This window comes from Arachis ipaensis, chromosome B7 (assembly GCF_059453495.1).
Source record: "Arachis ipaensis isolate K30076 ecotype BB chromosome B7, ASM5945349v1, whole genome shotgun sequence".
Taxonomy (NCBI): Eukaryota; Viridiplantae; Streptophyta; class Magnoliopsida; order Fabales; family Fabaceae; genus Arachis; species Arachis ipaensis.
In genome coordinates, this window is record NC_142442.1 from 135,332,693 (window position 1) to 135,349,513 (window position 16,821).

The 16,821-nt window shown below is 31.1% G+C and overlaps 1 protein-coding gene across 1 annotated transcript; it reads left to right on the forward strand.

Moving 5' to 3' along the window:
- Window positions 1-12,398: 12,398 nt before the first annotated feature.
- On the forward strand, window positions 12,399-16,152 carry LOC107606042 (two-component response regulator ARR17). Its single transcript, XM_016308008.3, has 5 exons — window positions 12,399-12,659; window positions 12,964-13,145; window positions 14,431-14,508; window positions 15,007-15,074; window positions 15,702-16,152. The coding sequence occupies exons 1-5, from the start codon at window positions 12,536-12,538 to the stop codon at window positions 15,991-15,993; spliced, it is 744 nt and encodes a 247-aa protein (XP_016163494.2). The 5' UTR covers window positions 12,399-12,535; the 3' UTR covers window positions 15,994-16,152.
- Window positions 16,153-16,821: the final 669 nt, after the last annotated feature.

Consider the following 16,821-nt stretch of genomic DNA (forward strand, 5'->3'; position numbering starts at 1 on the left):
ATAGAGTATACTTCATTGTTTCTGTGAAGGATGTCATTGACTATGCAGAGAAGAACAAAATGTTCTTTATAGAGACATCTGCAAAGATAGCAGACAACACAAATCAACTCTTTGAGGTACTTTGATATTTTTTCCCTTTCAATTTATTAATTTTCAAATTAATCATGACTTTTTTTCATAAGGATAGGAATGGATGAACAATAGTGTAAATGTTCTAATTATTAGGATGTCCATGATTGCATGTAACATTCAGTAAGTTGTTGATTGTTTAGAATATGTATTATTGTTGTTTTATTTAAAGAGATTTAACTATTTAAGTACAGACGGGTTTAACATGGTTATGATCTATGAAAGGCACCCTATTATCGTTTGGTCTATTTAGTTGACTCTATTAAGTGGGATAAGATTTTTTTGTTGTTGTAGTAGTAGCAGTAATAACCATTTGGATGTAACTGGATTTTAGAATTTCCTACAATTTGAGAATTTGCATGTAAAATATGTATAGTTACAATTTTATTTGGATGTAAATCCTAATTGAATATAAGGTGCAAAAAATAAAAGGATAATGCTTCAACACTGTTCATGTGAGAATAAGCTTAGTCTGTTTAGCAGTAAATTGTACACAGCAGGCCACCATGCTCTTGCAGCCTAAAGGTAGCTGTGCCAAAATTATATATGTGTGTAATTTTTACTGTCAATTTTTGTAAATAATTTTAGTTATTACTCTATCAATGGTTCTTGTTGCCATATGCTATATGAAAGTTCTTTAATTATGTTGATATGATCATAGATGATTGCATAGATTTGTTTTTATATGCAATAAATTGCTCTTGCATACATTTCTTTTTTTTTTAATTATTATGGTTACAATAATGGACCTCACAAAGGTGATCCGGCTTCGACTTCCTTTGTTTCGAAAGCAGGCTATCATGCTTTGATTAAAACTTTTGGTAGAAAGGACTATCTTGTTAGGACACCTAATTAACTCATGTCTACTCTTTCAGAATTTTTCTCGGCTCGGAAACCGGCCGTTATCAATGTTATTGTTGATCCCTATGCTGGTTCAGAGAGTGGGAGGCTACAACACAAGAACTGATTTGTAGATTATCTGTATTACACTTAAACTATGTTTTCTATAGTTTTCGTTTTTAAATTTCAAATTTCAATAACACAAATTACATAGTCTTGTGGTTTTTTATGGTGTACCATGATATGATAAAGACACAAACTATATTCCATGAATCCACATAAATGTAAAATGTTACATGATCATATAATGAATACTTAAATGATGGAACTGAATTTGATATATACTTATTAGTTATTACTACTATTTCTGTTTCATTTTATTCATTCTTTTTTTTTTTAATGTATGTTCTTAAGATAAAGTATTTTGAAAGAAAAAAAAAGGTATTTTTGGTACAATTTGTATATAAATAACTAAATAAGCAAAAGAATGATAGTGACAAAATAAAAGGGATTATAGGAATATTTTTTATGTCGTAGAATCATTGAATATGGATTATAGGAATATCTTTTATTAAATATTTATAGTTTCATCGAATTTTCAATTAGGTTCCTATACTTTTTTTCTTTTCAATTGGGTCCCTAAGAATATACAAGTAATTTCACAATTCACTAATATTTTTTTGACGTTTAATGTTAACAGGAATTTAATTGAAAAAAAATTAATGTATAGAGACCTAATTAAAAAAAAAAGTACAGAGACCTAATTGAAAATTTGGTGAAACTATAAAGATCTGCAGAATAATTAAACCTAAAAATAATTAAAGATTGAAGTATAAAAATTTATGCCTAATAAATTATATCTTAATATTTTAATACCTTTTAAAAAATATGAAATACAAATATTTTGTGTCTATTTATTTATATCATCGTCACGTTCAATAACTAAACGGTGGATAAAGGCATAAAACAAATTAAAGTAACAAACAATGCCTTGTTGATACTTGTTCCATCGCCATCCATTATTAACAGTGTAAAATACCACAGGAAAATATACTTGTGCTAGCTTGATGGGAAAAACAACTACAATAAAGTGGAGAAACTGCGGCACACTTTCCTACTACTACAAAACACAGCGCAAGTTGACGCCCTTATCACAAACACACACACCCCCAAATTCCAAAGATTTATTTGGCTTCTTATTTTTGGCCCTTTATTCAGCCAATGAACGAACTCCATGCCAAGTTTGAGTTCTTGATCCATGATAACTACGTACTTCCTTCGTTTTATTGAGCACCACGCTATTTTTACTACTTTGACTAGAGCATATAATAATTATACTACGTAATATTATCGATATAAAATATTTGTTTAAATTTAAAATATATATTAAAAATAAATTAAATAATATATATTTATTTATAAATATATAATCATTAATTTTTATTATATACATAATTTTTTGCATAGCTAATTAAATACTATCCAAATTTTAGTTGTAATTGGGATCCGGGATAAGAGTTTTAGGGTTTTATTTTTAATTTGTTCAAGTGTTCAACACTTCAACTAGAGCTTGATATAGCTAGCTAGGGTCAATGTCTCAATGATGAATAGAACTCCTCTTGGATCATAAAGTTGACCCGATAAAACAATATTATATATATAATTTGGCAAGCGAATCAATTTTTTTAAGGCAACAATTAGCGAATAAGATAGAGATTGAGTAAATGTTAAAATTTATATTATTATTGAAGACATAAAGAAAATGGTCCTTAGTTTTGTTTCTCTTTTTCTCAACGCTTAGATCAATGCAATCGTTATAAAAAAATATTTGATAACAAAAATTAAAAATAATCAAAATTTATCTTATTTAATATTTATTAATTATTATAATAATTAATAAATATTAAATAAAATAAATTTTATCCTTTTTTATCTCCTTAATATTAAAAAAAATTGAGATGAAATCACAACTAAATGTTTTGTACATTGCGTCTAGAATCTAGATATGTTTGTTTTTCGTTTTTGTTTAGGCATCTAGTCGAGTGTTTTTCTGCGTCCTTCATTATTTATTTACTATTTATTTTGACTTTTCGTTGCCATTTTATTTCATTCTATACTTTTATGTGGCGTGCGTTGCCAAAGAATAGAGTACAGTGGTCCTTTAATTTTAGATAGATATATATTCCCGTAAAAATATTTTTTCACAAAAATAGTATTATAAATCGTTAAATATATTATTAATTATGTGAATATTTTTTTTAATTTTATCAATGCAACTGATTAGGAAAATATATATATATATATATATATTTGAGACGAAATCACAATTTAGTTAGATTTAAGTGTTGAATTTTTTTCTACCAAAAATAGGAAATTCGAACCCGTAACCTCTTAATTAAGTATGGGAAGACTATGCTATTTGAGCTATAACTCATTGGCAATTTAAGGGTTGAATTAGCCGGACTATTATGTTACAATTTTATATTATAGAATTAAGAGTTTGTGTTAACAAATATGTTAAAAGTTTTTTTTAAAATATTAAAAATAAATTTGAATTAGAAATATAAATCAAATATAAAATTTATGAATTGAATATATTAAAAATTAAAATATTTTTGTTTTATTTTTTTAATGAACTTTTAATACACTCTTTAGTTAAACTCTAAAAATAAAAATGAAAACATGAAAGGTGAAAAAAAAAAAGACTAAAAGCAGTAAAATGATTGTGAATGATAGTGATGTGATCTGACGGTTCATATGTCACCACGTCAGAACCCTGTTCCCAATGTCAGACGATGATTAAGTCTACAGATAAAAGAAAATAACACGTGGCAGACAACAATTGGGTCCCCCACTCAAGTGAAAAAAAAAAGGAATAAAGAAAAAGAAGAAGAAAAAAATTGGACTTTGAACAAAATTACTGAGCCCTTTAATGGAAAAACCTTCTTCTTTGGACACCCTCGATGAGAACAGATTCCAAATATGAAGAGATCTACTTATATATCACAAGAGAGGAATGGGTTTTGTGGACCCTACAAAAGGATTATATTTGCTTGGACCCACCTAAGATTTCGTATATTTGCATTGTGGGACCCCAACTTTTGGTCCCAACTCACTGCTTTTATTTCATTTCTTGTCCCCTTTACTATTTATTATCATCTCAACGTTAATGGTATTATTTTTTGAACTCATGGAATGTGTATTGTGTGAACATTCTTGTATAAATGGTGGTCCCCCAATTAATTTTCATTTCTCTATGCTTGGTAGATCTTCAATTCTTCTCAAAATTCTTATAATCTTCTTGTTGGATTTGGTGATTTGACTTGTTTACCCAAAGTGAACTATTATTGTAAGAGTGCAGAGAGATTTACGGATAATTTAAAAAATAAAAAATAAAAAATCAATAATTTTAATTTGTATTTGTCAATATTTTTAGTTAGTAATTTAAAATTTTTAGTCTAAAATCTATCATCATTTTTTTTGCTAATACTTTTAAATATTATTAATTAATTGTTGACTAAAATTATTAACTTGTGCTCATGTAGCATTATTTTTTTAATGTGAAAATTTTATATAGTATAATCATGTATGGTTTTATGCCAATAATTAAAAAAAAAAAAACTAAGTTCTAAATATAATATGTGAGAAATTGTTGCGAGAAAAATTAAAAATTGCTTTTTATTTAAAATATAATCTTCATACATTGTCACTGTAAAAAAAAGTTTGTATATATAACTAATTATGCCTTGTAATATCAGGAAAAAGAAAATAATTCAAATTTATTGTTATAAAAAATCTAAATAATAAATTTAATTAAATAATCGTATAAAATTTTAGTCAAGATATGAAAAATAAACTATTTATACTTAAAGAAGAGATTTTTTTTCCTTTAAAAATTAAATTTTAATAGTTTTATTATAATTTTAAATATAAAAATTTTAAATGTTTAAATTAACTCATTTACTCATCAAAGTACGTCTTCAATCACCATATATAGTTAACAAAAGATATAAAAATTTCGCATGATAAAATTCACTCTTACCTGTTGGGTTTTTCTCTCCTTTGTGAGGCCCAAGCCCAACATTTTGAGGGTGTCTCTTGCACCCATTGTGCCACAACCCTAGTTCAGATTTTTGGGGTCATTGAGAGTGAGTGAGAGTAGCCACCAAGTGAGAGAGAAGGGGAAAAACAAAATTCCCGTTTTTGCCCAAAGCAGTAAATTTCAAATATCAGTTTCTCAGTTGTTCACCGTTGGATCGGCTTGAAATTTAAACTGCATGTTCTTATCATCTTGTTCTTCATTCTGATCGGTGGAGATTTTAATTGGAGGTCTACAGAGGGAGAAATTGGCTTCGACAGCAGCTCTGTTTTTTGGGTATATTTCATCTTCTTGCTTTTCATTTGTGAGCTTTGGTGCTTTGATGTTTTGGCTGGTTATATGCACATTTTTGTGCTTTGTTTGAGACTCTCTTGTACCTCATTTGATTATAGTGGAGCTATTTCATTGGTCTGGACGACTCGTGGTTTTTACCTCTCACCTTGAGGGGGTTTTCCACGTTAAAATCTCGGTGTGTTCTTATTATTGCTTTACTTGCTATATTTGCTTGTTATAGTTGCTGCCATATTATGTTGTGAGTGCTTCCATATTGTTTTTGTGTTGGACATTTGTGTCGTTTCCGCTGCTAGGCTCTTTCATACTGGCATCAGAGCTTGTTGGTATTTTTCTGGGCTTGTGAGTTTGTGAACAATGGAAGCTAATACTAATACTAGTAGGATGATCACTCTTAATGGTCCTAATTATGATTTGTGGAAGTCAAAAATGGAAGATTTGCTTTATGTCAAGAATTTTCATCAACCAGTTTTTGGTACAGAGAAGCCTAATGATAAATCTGATGATGATTGGACTTTGTTGCATAGACAAGTCTGTGGATATATTAGGCAGTGGGTTGACGATAATGTGTTGAACCATATTATTGGAGAGACACATGCTCGGACTCTTTGGATTAAACTTGAACAGTTGTATGCTCGAAAAACTGGGAATAACAAGATGTTTTTGATCAAGCAGTTGTTGGCTTTGAAGTATACAGATGGGACATCAATGACAGATCACTTGAATAATTTCCAAGGAATTATGAATCAGTTATCTTCCATGGGTATCAAGTTTGATGAAGAGGTTCAAGGATTGTTACTTCTTGGCTCCTTACCAGACTCGTGGGAAATTCTCAGAATGTCATTGTCCAATTCTGCTCCTGATGGTGTAATCTCTATGGATCTTGCCAAGAGCAGTGTTTTGAATGAAGAGATGAGAAGAAAGTCACAAGGTACATCGACTACACATTCAGATGTTCTTGTTTCTGAGTCTAGGGGGAGAAGCAAAAGTCGAGGTCCTAAAGGTAGAGATCAAAGTAGAAGCAAGTCTCGAGGAAAGTATAAGAATATTGAGTGTCATCATTGTGGTCAAAAGGGACATGTGAAGAAATTTTGTTGGCAGCTAAAGAAGGAGAAAGCCAAGGCAAGTAAAGATAAGAGCACAAATAAAGATGATGGTAGCAAGGAAGACAAGGTTAATGTAACTCATGATGATTTTCTTGTTGTTGAGGAGTTTGAATCTGTTAACCTTGTTGATAATAGCACTAGTTGGGTGATTGATAGCGGTGCTTCTATTCATGTTACATCTAGGAGGGATTTGTTTACGTCCTATACTCCTGGTGATTTTGGTGATGTAAAAATGGCTCATCAAGGTGTTGCAAAATATGCCGGTGTTGGACAGGTTTGCTTGGAAACCTCCAACGGTACCAAGTTGACTTTGAAGCGTGTGAAGCATGTTCCAGATATTCGGTTGAACTTACTTTCTGTTGGTAAGTTGTGTGATGAAGACTTGGATAGCTCATTCTCTCGTGATAGTTGGAAGCTCACCAAGGGTTCCATGGTTGTTGCTAGAGGTACTCGACACTCTACTCTTTATTTAACTCAAGCAAAGATTGTGAAAGATGTTGTTAATACTGCTGAGTTTGTTGATGAAACTGATTTATGGCATAAGAGATTATGTCATATGAGTGAGAAGGGCATGAATATGTTATCCAAGAGGAATCTTTTATCTGGTTGTAAGGTTGCTTTGCAAAAGTGCAACCATTGCTTTGCTGGGAAACAGAACAGGGTTTCTTTCAAGAGCCACCCACCTTCAAGGAAGTCAGAAATACTTGACTTGGTGCATTCTGATGTATGTGGGCCGATGAAGACAAGAACACTTGGAGGGTCTATCTATTTTGTAACCTTTATTGATGATCATTCTAGGAAATTATGGGTTTACACTTTGAAGACCAAAGATCAAGTTTTGAATGTGTTCAAGCAATTTCAATCTTCTGTTGAAAGAGAAACTGGGAAGAAGTTGAAATGCATTCGTACTGACAATGGTGGTGAGTACTCAGGTCCATTTGATGCTTATTGTAAAGAGCATGGTATAAGACATCAGAAGACTCCTCCGAAGACTCCTCAGTTGAATGGCTTGGCTGAAAGGATGAACAGAACATTGGTTGAAAGAGTTAGGTGCTTATTGTCACAGTCTGGATTGGCAAAATCCTTTTGGGGTGAAGCTTTGAGCACTGTTGTTCATGTCTTGAACCGAACACCATGTGTTCCCTTGCAATTTGAAGTGCCAGAGAAGGTATGGTCAGGTAAAGATGTTTTTTATGATCATTTAAGAGTCTTTGGATGTAAAGCTTTTGTTCATATTCCTAAAGATGAGAGATCTAAGCTTGATGTAAAGACTAGGCAATGTATTTTTATTGGCTATGGCATGGATGAGTTTGGTTACAGGTTTTATGATCCTGTTAACAAGAAGGTGATTCGGAGTAGAGATGTTGTCTTTGTTGAAGACCAAACATTGAAGGATGTTGATAATGCGGAAAAGCCAATGGTTCAGCCTAGTGATGATTTTTCTGACTTGGATATTACTCCCTCTATGCCTATGGTAGAAGATGGTAGAGTTGAAGCTCAAAATAATGAGCATGATACAAGTGCAGGTGAAGATGGAACAGTTGATCCAATACTTGATGAAGTTGGTGATGATGATCAAGATGAAGAACCAGCTTTAGAAATTCCTGCAAATGCACTTAGAAGGTCTACAAGAGAGAGAAAGCCTTCGTCAAGGTATTCTCCACATGAGTTTGTTTTGTTGACTGATGGGGGAGAACCTGAATGCTTTGGAGAGGCTGTTGAAGATGAAAGCAAAGCTCAATGGCTTGAAGCTATGCAAGAAGAAATGAAGTCCTTGCTTGAGAATGATACCTATGAGTTGGTGAAGCTACCGAAGGGTATGCGAGTTTTGAAGAACAAATGGGTATTCAGAATCAAGAATGAAGAACACAATTCTAAGCCTCGGTATAAGGCTAGATTGGTTGTTAGAGGCTTTAGCCAGAGAAAAGGTGTTGATTATGAGGAGATTTTTTCTCCTGTTGTGAGGATGTCATCCATTCGTGCTGTGCTTGGATTAGCAGCGTCTCTTGATTTGGAGATTGAGCAAATGGATGTGAAGACAGCTTTTCTTCATGGTGATTTAGACAAGGAGATCTACATGGAGCAACCGGAGGGCTTTGTTGTTAAAGGAAAGGAAGATTTTGTGTGCAAGCTTAAGAAGAGTCTTTATGGGTTGAAGCAAGCTCCAAGACAGTGGTACAAGAAGTTTGAATCTGTTATGGGGAAGCATGGTTACCGTAAGACAACTTTAGATCATTGTGTATTTGTGCAAAAATTTTCTGATGATGATTTTATCATTCTTTTGCTTTATGTGGATGATATTTTGATTGTGGGCAAGAATGCTTTGAGGATTAATGAGTTGAAGAAACAGTTGAGTAAGTTCTTTGCTATGAAGGACTTGGGTCCTGCCAAACAAATTTTGGGCATGACTATTACTCGTTATAGAGATTCCAAGAAGCTTTATTTGTCACAGGAGAAGTACATAAAGAAGGTGCTTCAAAGGTTTGGCATGAATGATGCCAAATGTGTTGCTAGTTCTTTTGCTCCTCATTTTAAGTTGAGTACCAAGCAGTGTCCAACCACTGATGAGGAGAAACAAGCAATGGATGAAATTCCTTATGCCTCAGCTGTTGGAAGCTTGATGTATGCTATGGTGTGTACTAGACCAGACATTGCTCATGCAGTTGGTACTGTGAGTCGTTTTCTCTCTAATCCAGGTAAAGAACATTGGAATGCTGTTAAATGGATTATGAGATATCTCAAAGGTACAACTAACTTGAGTTTGAGTTTTGGTGGTGAGAAACCTTTGCTAGTTGGCTTTACTGATGCAGACATGGCAGGAGATATTGATTCTCGAAAGTCTACTTCAGGTTATTTGGTCAAGTTTGCAGGGGGAGCTATTTCATGGCAGTCAAGGCTACAAAAGTGTGTTGCACTTTCTACCACAGAGGCAGAGTTTATTGCAGCAACTGAAGCATGTAAAGAGTTGTTGTGGATGAAGAAGTTTCTTGCAGCACTTGGTTTCAAGCAAGATCGTTATGTGTTGTTGTGTGATAGCCAAAGTGCTATTCATCTTGCTAAGAATTCTACTTTTCATCCAAGATCTAAACACATTGATGTTAGGTATCACTGGATACGGGATGTGTTAGATTCAAAGTTGTTGGAACTTGAGAAAGTTCACACTGATGACAATGGTGCTGATATGATGACAAAAGCATTGTCAAGAGAAAAGTTTGAAACATGTTGTTTGATCGCCGGAATGGCGAGAGCCTCCACCTAGTCGAGAAGGGGGAGATTTGTTGGGTTTTTCTCTCCTTTGTGAGGCCCAAGCCCAACATTTTGAGGGTGTCTCTTGCACCCATTGTGCCACAACCCTAGTTCAGATTTTTGGGGTCATTGAGAGTGAGTGAGAGTAGCCACCAAGTGAGAGAGAAGGGGAAAAACAAAATTCCCGTTTTTGCCCAAAGCAGTAAATTTCAAATATCAGTTTCTCAGTTGTTCACCGTTGGATCGGCTTGAAATTTAAACTGCATGTTTTTATCATCTTGTTTTTCATTCTGGTCGGTGGAGATGTTGATTGGAGATTTTCAGTGAGAGAAATTGGCTTCGCAAGAGAGAAATTAGGTTTCCCGTTTTTACACAGAGCAGCAATTTTGGAACGGCAGTTTCTCATTCTTTCACCGTTGGATCGACGTGAAATTTGAACTGTAGATTCTTCACATATTGTTCTTCATTCTGGACGGTGGAGATTTTAATTGGAGGTCTACAGAGGGAGAAATTGGCTTCGACAGCAGCTCTATTTTTTGGGTATATTTCATCTTCTTGCTTTTCATTTGTGAGCTTTGGTGCTTTGATGTTTTGGCTGGTTATATGCACATTTTTGTGCTTTGTTTGAGACTCTCTTGTACCTCATTTGATTATAGTGGAGCTATTTCATTGGTCTGGACGACTCGTGGTTTTTACCTCTCACCTTGAGGGGGTTTTCCACGTTAAAATCTCGGTGTGTTCTTATTATTGCTTTACTTGCTATATTTGCTTGTTATAGTTGCTGCCATATTATGTTGTGAGTGCTTCCATATTGTTTTTGTGTTGGACATTTGTGTCGTTTCCGCTGCTAGGCTCTTTCATTACCTACTAACGGAAGTTGGCATAGATGGATGAGGGTCTGTGTCTCTTAACCATCTCTCCCGAGAGATTAGTCATTGGGCTTCCGACCTAATGGATACCCTGGTGCAAACCAAAAAAAATCACTCTTACCTAAAATTTGTACTCTTAATTTCTTACTCGTACTATTGTAGTTGAAATTGAAAATTGATTGCAAGGAAATTTTTGGATGAGTCATGAAGGACGATGTCAACATTGCGTCCAATTTCAGGTAAGCACACATCTCTTTTTGTGATATTCGGTGAGATTTCATAAAGATTTTGTTATTGTTGTTTGCGTAATTTTGGGTGCAAAGTAGCTACCCATATTAATTAGATTAGGTTATCATTCTAACAAGGAAAAAAAAATTAACAAAAGAAAAACTATGAAATGTCACAATTAGAAAAAAAAAATTACTGCAAGTTGATTGGCATGAGCATATGAAAAACTTAAATGCTAAAAATATATAATTTAATTTTGATGCATTATCAGTGTAAAGTAGTTTTATACGTACATCCAATTACGTAACGTCACATCAGTAAAAATAACCATCTTCTACGTTAACCGCGTGAATAGTTATCCAAAAAACCGGATATGATTCCACTTTCCACCACTATGTAAAACATTTTACACTGTTAATACATCAAAATTAAATTCCAAAACATAATATAAAATAAAACCAAAATGATATATACTTATACTTGCAAGTGGTTTAGAATTACTTAAAATATATAACAACAAAAAACATAGTGAAAACTTTTCATTACATGTATTGATTTAATTTATATTCCATCCATGCATCTAAAATTATATTGCCCTATATTTCATAAAGAAAAAGTGATGAAAAAGAAAATGGTCCTAATATAATGAACAAGGTGTCACATCCTACATTTCTTTAGAGAAATTCTAGCTAATTAAGCTAAGGTAGGCTGAGGTAATTTTGAGTAAAGTCTTTTTAATTATCTCACCAAATGCTTGCATTTAGATTTAATGCACTGTTAATTTTCACATACATTGGCAAATTACTAGTAAAGGGAATTAAAATATTAAATAGTAAAAGGAATGCATGCCTAGTGGTCAAGGAAGGGTATTGATTAATAAAATAGGTTATGAAAGTGAAGAAAATAAACCCCACTAAATCACTGCCAAGTTGAAAAGATTAATAGCAGTTTAATTAGTTAGAAAAAAGTTAAGGAGGTTGCTTTAATTTTTCAAAGTCATGTGCTTGTGCACAATTAGTAAAACTTGATCATATCCACACCCAAAATCAACAATCTTTGCATCATCATCATAATCATAATCATCATGACCGAATGGGAACAAAGATCTTGGGATCTTATTTTTACTTTAAAGAAAATAAATCCTCAGCACTTAATTCCTGTTAAAAGATTGGAAACTAAACTACCATATATATCTCTTTATTTAATTTTTTCTTGCCTAAAAAAATATTATATTTAAACCTTTTCTTCGTTGATACTTTGTTAGAAAAGATTACTTTGGACCCGTTTTATTATTGCTAAAATTTGGTGCAATTTTTAGTTTTTTTTTTCTCATATTATATTATATTATTTTTTAATTGTGATTTAATTTGGTTGGAATGAATGAGATCCAAATCAAGAGAGAGAAAGAATCTAAGGAGAAGATCTTAGCATTGAATCGCACATAAAAACAACACTCTCACTATTCCAACACAGTACGATTCTTCGCTCTCATTTCATTCTCTCTCATGCATCAATATTATTATTATTTTTGTTATTATTATATAATAAAAGGAAAAAGAGGCTCACGGGATAATTACATTCCACCTCTCATTTCATTTTTCCCATTCTCATTCTCATTCATCACGTTTCTCTCTCTTTCTCTGAATTACTCATATATAGATACATAGATAGATATTGCAAGAGACAACATACAACATTATACATAGATAGATCAACAAGAAGAAGAGATGGAGCTTGTTGATACTACAAAGATTCAACAACAACAACAACATTTTCATGTCTTGGCAGTTGATGATAGTGTCATTGATAGAAAACTCTTGGAGAGGCTCCTTAGAGATTCTTCATGCAAAGGTACTCTTTATTTATGGGAAATGTTTGGTAACCAAAGAAAATTAGTCAAAAACAATCATAACTTGCCTTATTTAACATTTATGAATTATTGCGACAATTAATGAATGCTAAATAAGACAAGTTTTGGCTATATTTTTTATCTCCCTAGCATTACCCTTTATTTATTTTATGTTCTTAATTAACTCCTTGGCTTTTAATTTGGATGTTGATGATATGGTGCCATTTCAATTTTGAGGAAAACTTTTTTATGATTTATTCAATTTGTGTTGTCATCAATTAATGTACGGTATATATATATATGCAGTTACATGTGTGGACTCTGGTGACAAAGCTTTGAAATATCTTGGGCTTGTTGACGATGATGATGAACATCAAAATAATAATAACAATAATAATAATAATAGTTCTTCTTCATCAACCTCTTCAGAATCTTCTTCATTTTCTAATTCTTCTCCTTCTCCTTCTCCTCAACCATTACAACAAGAGGTTTATTCTTCTTCCTTAATTATTACCTTCTCATTATAGCTCATACATGTTAGAATTTAATTTTATGATATACTTATTATAGTGGTCTCTAATTTGTTGAAGTTTAAATTTCATTTCATGCCCGCTTTTTTATGTGTTTAATTAGTTTCCGTACATATGATTTATCGTTCATAGATATGATATGATACCCAATTTATTGTCGTTTCCAAAACAATTAATTTAACAAGCTAGTTAGGAAACACCTGCAATTGTATCTATTTATTATTTAACTTCCTCGTGAAAGTTTGTTTCGAAGTTCTGATTTCTGACAATGTGTCAAGAAGGGACTTGAAACTTGTTACGATATTGAGTCACGAGGAGTAGGATACATAATTTGAGATAGAGTTCTTGTGGAACCGCATAAAAATAATAAAGATTAAAAAAAATAGTTCATTAAGGAAATCTTATCATAATTATTTACCTACCATTAGGAATTAGGATATTGGGTGAAAACGGAATGAAAGTATTTTCAGGGTAAAAATTGAGTATAATTTGTATACACCGACAATATAAAATATTTTACACAGTTGTATAATTATAATTATTTTTTAGATGACTATTCACGTGTTTAATATAAAATATAATTATTTTTATTTTATATGATTGGATATACATGTAAAACAATTTTATACTAGTAGTACATTAAAATTAAATTTGTAAAAATTTATGTATGCCTTTTTGCATTAAAGTCATTCATAAAATTTTTCTCCTCAACCAATTAAACCTACTTTATTTCTATGCAATTTCTTAGTTTTTTTTTTCATTGTCACGTCAACTTCAATTCTATTCATTTAATTAGGCCAGGATGCATAATATGCATAAAAAATGCTTTATGATTAGAATTCATATTCACATATACTCATCAATTCATTCTCCCCTTATATATATTTGTATACCTTAATTATTAGTTATATATTCATATATAAGAGATTAAAGTTATATATATTAGCTATGGTGCATTTATATAATTGCGGTGTTCTAGCTTGAATAATCTTCATCATGAACCTTCAATAATCTTAATCAGCACCCATATTTGAACATTGATTTGATCTCAGATCAGAAAGTACCAACACAATAATTTAAAGTGAGAACCTTTTCATTGGACATTGTAAAAATACATGTACTCCTCTTAGTTGTTTTTTTATCTCTTTAATTATCCTAATTAAACAGTATATAATGACCTTAATTGTGTACTTAATTAACTTAATTATGCTGAAGCTTGAACATACGTTTTGTTGGAATGCAGGGAATGAAAGTGAATTTGATCATGACGGATTATTGCATGCCTGGGATGAGTGGCTATGATTTACTTAAACGAGTCAAGGTCAAACACACAATCCTTATTATATCCGACATCTTCCCGAAATTCTCTCTGTCTTTTTTTTTTAAATAAAATAAAATAAAATAATATATTTTCTTGCTTGATGAATTACACTGACACTGAGAAGTGGTTTTTTTATTTTTTATTTTTTTAAAAAAAAAGCTAAACATTCCCCTACTCATGAATCAACAGTTAAGGATGTATCATATTCTTTTCTCGTCATAAATTTGCAGAGTACATAAATAATTTTGTTTTTTGTTTTTTTTTTTTTACATCATCATAAGTCATAACTTTATTTTTCTATTTTTAACAAGTAATAGTGTAAGACTGCAATTCTCAGTTAAAAAGAGAAAAAAAAAAAAGAAAAAGGAAAAGTAAAAAGTTCCAGATTTCAAGATCTAAGTTGGCTTTTGCTTTTTTTTTTTTTTCTTTGTTGTTTATTTATTTTATTCCTTTCTTTCTCGATCTGTTGACATTACATTGCATTGCTTACTGCTGCAGGGATCTTCTTGGAAAGATGTTCCAGTTGTGATTATGTCATCAGAAAATGTACCTTCCAGAATCACCATGTAAGTTTTTCTTTTCTTTTCTTTTCTTTTCTTTTCTTTTATGTTATATATATAAATCGGGGAAAATTTAGGTACAGTCCACTTCACGTGAAGTTTATAGTTGAGAGCCGTTAGATGAAAATTTAGTCAAATCAGTCAAATCATCTAACGACTCTCACCTATCAACTTTACGTGAAGTCGACTGCACTTGAGTTTTTACCATATAATTTTTTTTAAATTTCCTTTTCTTTCCCTTCTTTTATTTTCTTTTTTTTTTTGGTGACTTTCTTTTATTTTCTTTTAACTAAAATAAAGTTACGTCAAAGAGAAATAAATTGTAAGAAAACATACAAATGGCAATAGTTTTGAGTTTTAGTTTTTGAAGCAAGTTTTTGAATTTTTAGTGTGGTTTGTTATAAAAAAAATTAAATAATTAATATTTAATTTAAAAAATTTTAAATATTTAAATTTTTTTATAAAAAATAAGTTCAACAAAAATTTGGCACCAAGTGATAGATACCAAAAAATTGGCCTTCTAACATTGGCCAATTTTTAATTTCTTTTTTCTTAGCTTGTGAGAGTAGTATTTAAAACTAATTATAATAGCTATTTAATTGAAAATTTTATATTGTTGATATTATTATGTAGGTGCTTGGAAGGAGGGGCAGAAGAGTTTCTATTGAAACCTCTTCAGTCAGAAGATTTAAAGAAGCTTCAACCCTATTTTCTGAAACCACTTGATAATAATTCAAGTGAAGAAGGAGAATCTGCTAATAGTTCTATAGATTCAGACAATGAAAATAATCTCATCAGCAATAATAATAATAATAATAATAATAATAATAATAATAATAATAGTATTAGCAAAAGGAAGGCTATGTCTCCTGATGAGCCTCCAGAAAGATCAAGACCCAAAATGAAAGGGTTGGAAGTGGTGTAAACAAAATGAAAAGAAAAAACAAAATAGAGTGGTTTGATTATTTATGCATGCTCTATAGTTTATGCTTATGACTATGATCTTAATTAATTAATTATCTTTTTTTTTTCCTTAACTCGTGAGCTTAATTAATGAAATCCCAGGCCAGTATTGCAATTACAACCATTCAAATGCATGTATAATTATTTACCTTTTAAGTTATTATGAGATGTTGGATGATGACATTGTGAATTGATTAATTAGATCAATTGTATCTAAATATGTTAGCTATATTAAATATTTAAAGTGTTAGTATTATAAAACGAAAATGATAGTATTAATGAGAAATGATTTTGACAAATAAAAGGAAACACTTTGAAAAATTTAATTTGGCAAGCTTAAATTCAACTATATTTTATCTTCCACCTCTTTAAATTCAATCCCACAACAACGTTATTAACAGTATTTCTGTGTCTTTATAAATGTGTCTAATAAAAATATCTTTTTTATGATTGTATTTAATAGAAGTGTCTTTATAGATATATTTTTTGGATGTGTCTTTTTATATATGTGTTTAAAATATAATAATTAATTATTGTTGGCAATAAATTAACAAATAATATGTTGGTACCTATACTTTTCCTTTACTTTTCCTTTCAAATTATTTACGTGAAGTCATATAAAGATATTTTGATATAAACGTAATAATTGAGAATCGATATCAATATTTTAGTTATTATCATTGCATACAAATTTTAAACATTTTTATGTGGGTAACTATCATATTAATAGTATAACTCTGGAGCAGGTGCAGGAAAAAACCAAAAATAATTTTATTATGTATGTGAATGA

Coding starts and splice junctions, on each gene's coding strand:
- LOC107606042 (XM_016308008.3), top strand. CDS start 12,536: ATGGAGCTTGTTGATACTACAAAGATTCAACAACAACAACAACATTTT. Junction 13,146..14,430: donor CTCAACCATTACAACAAGAG/GTTTATTCTTCT, acceptor GTTGGAATGCAG/GGAATGAAAGTGAATTTGAT. Junction 15,075..15,701: donor GTACCTTCCAGAATCACCAT/GTAAGTTTTTCT, acceptor ATTATTATGTAG/GTGCTTGGAAGGAGGGGCAG.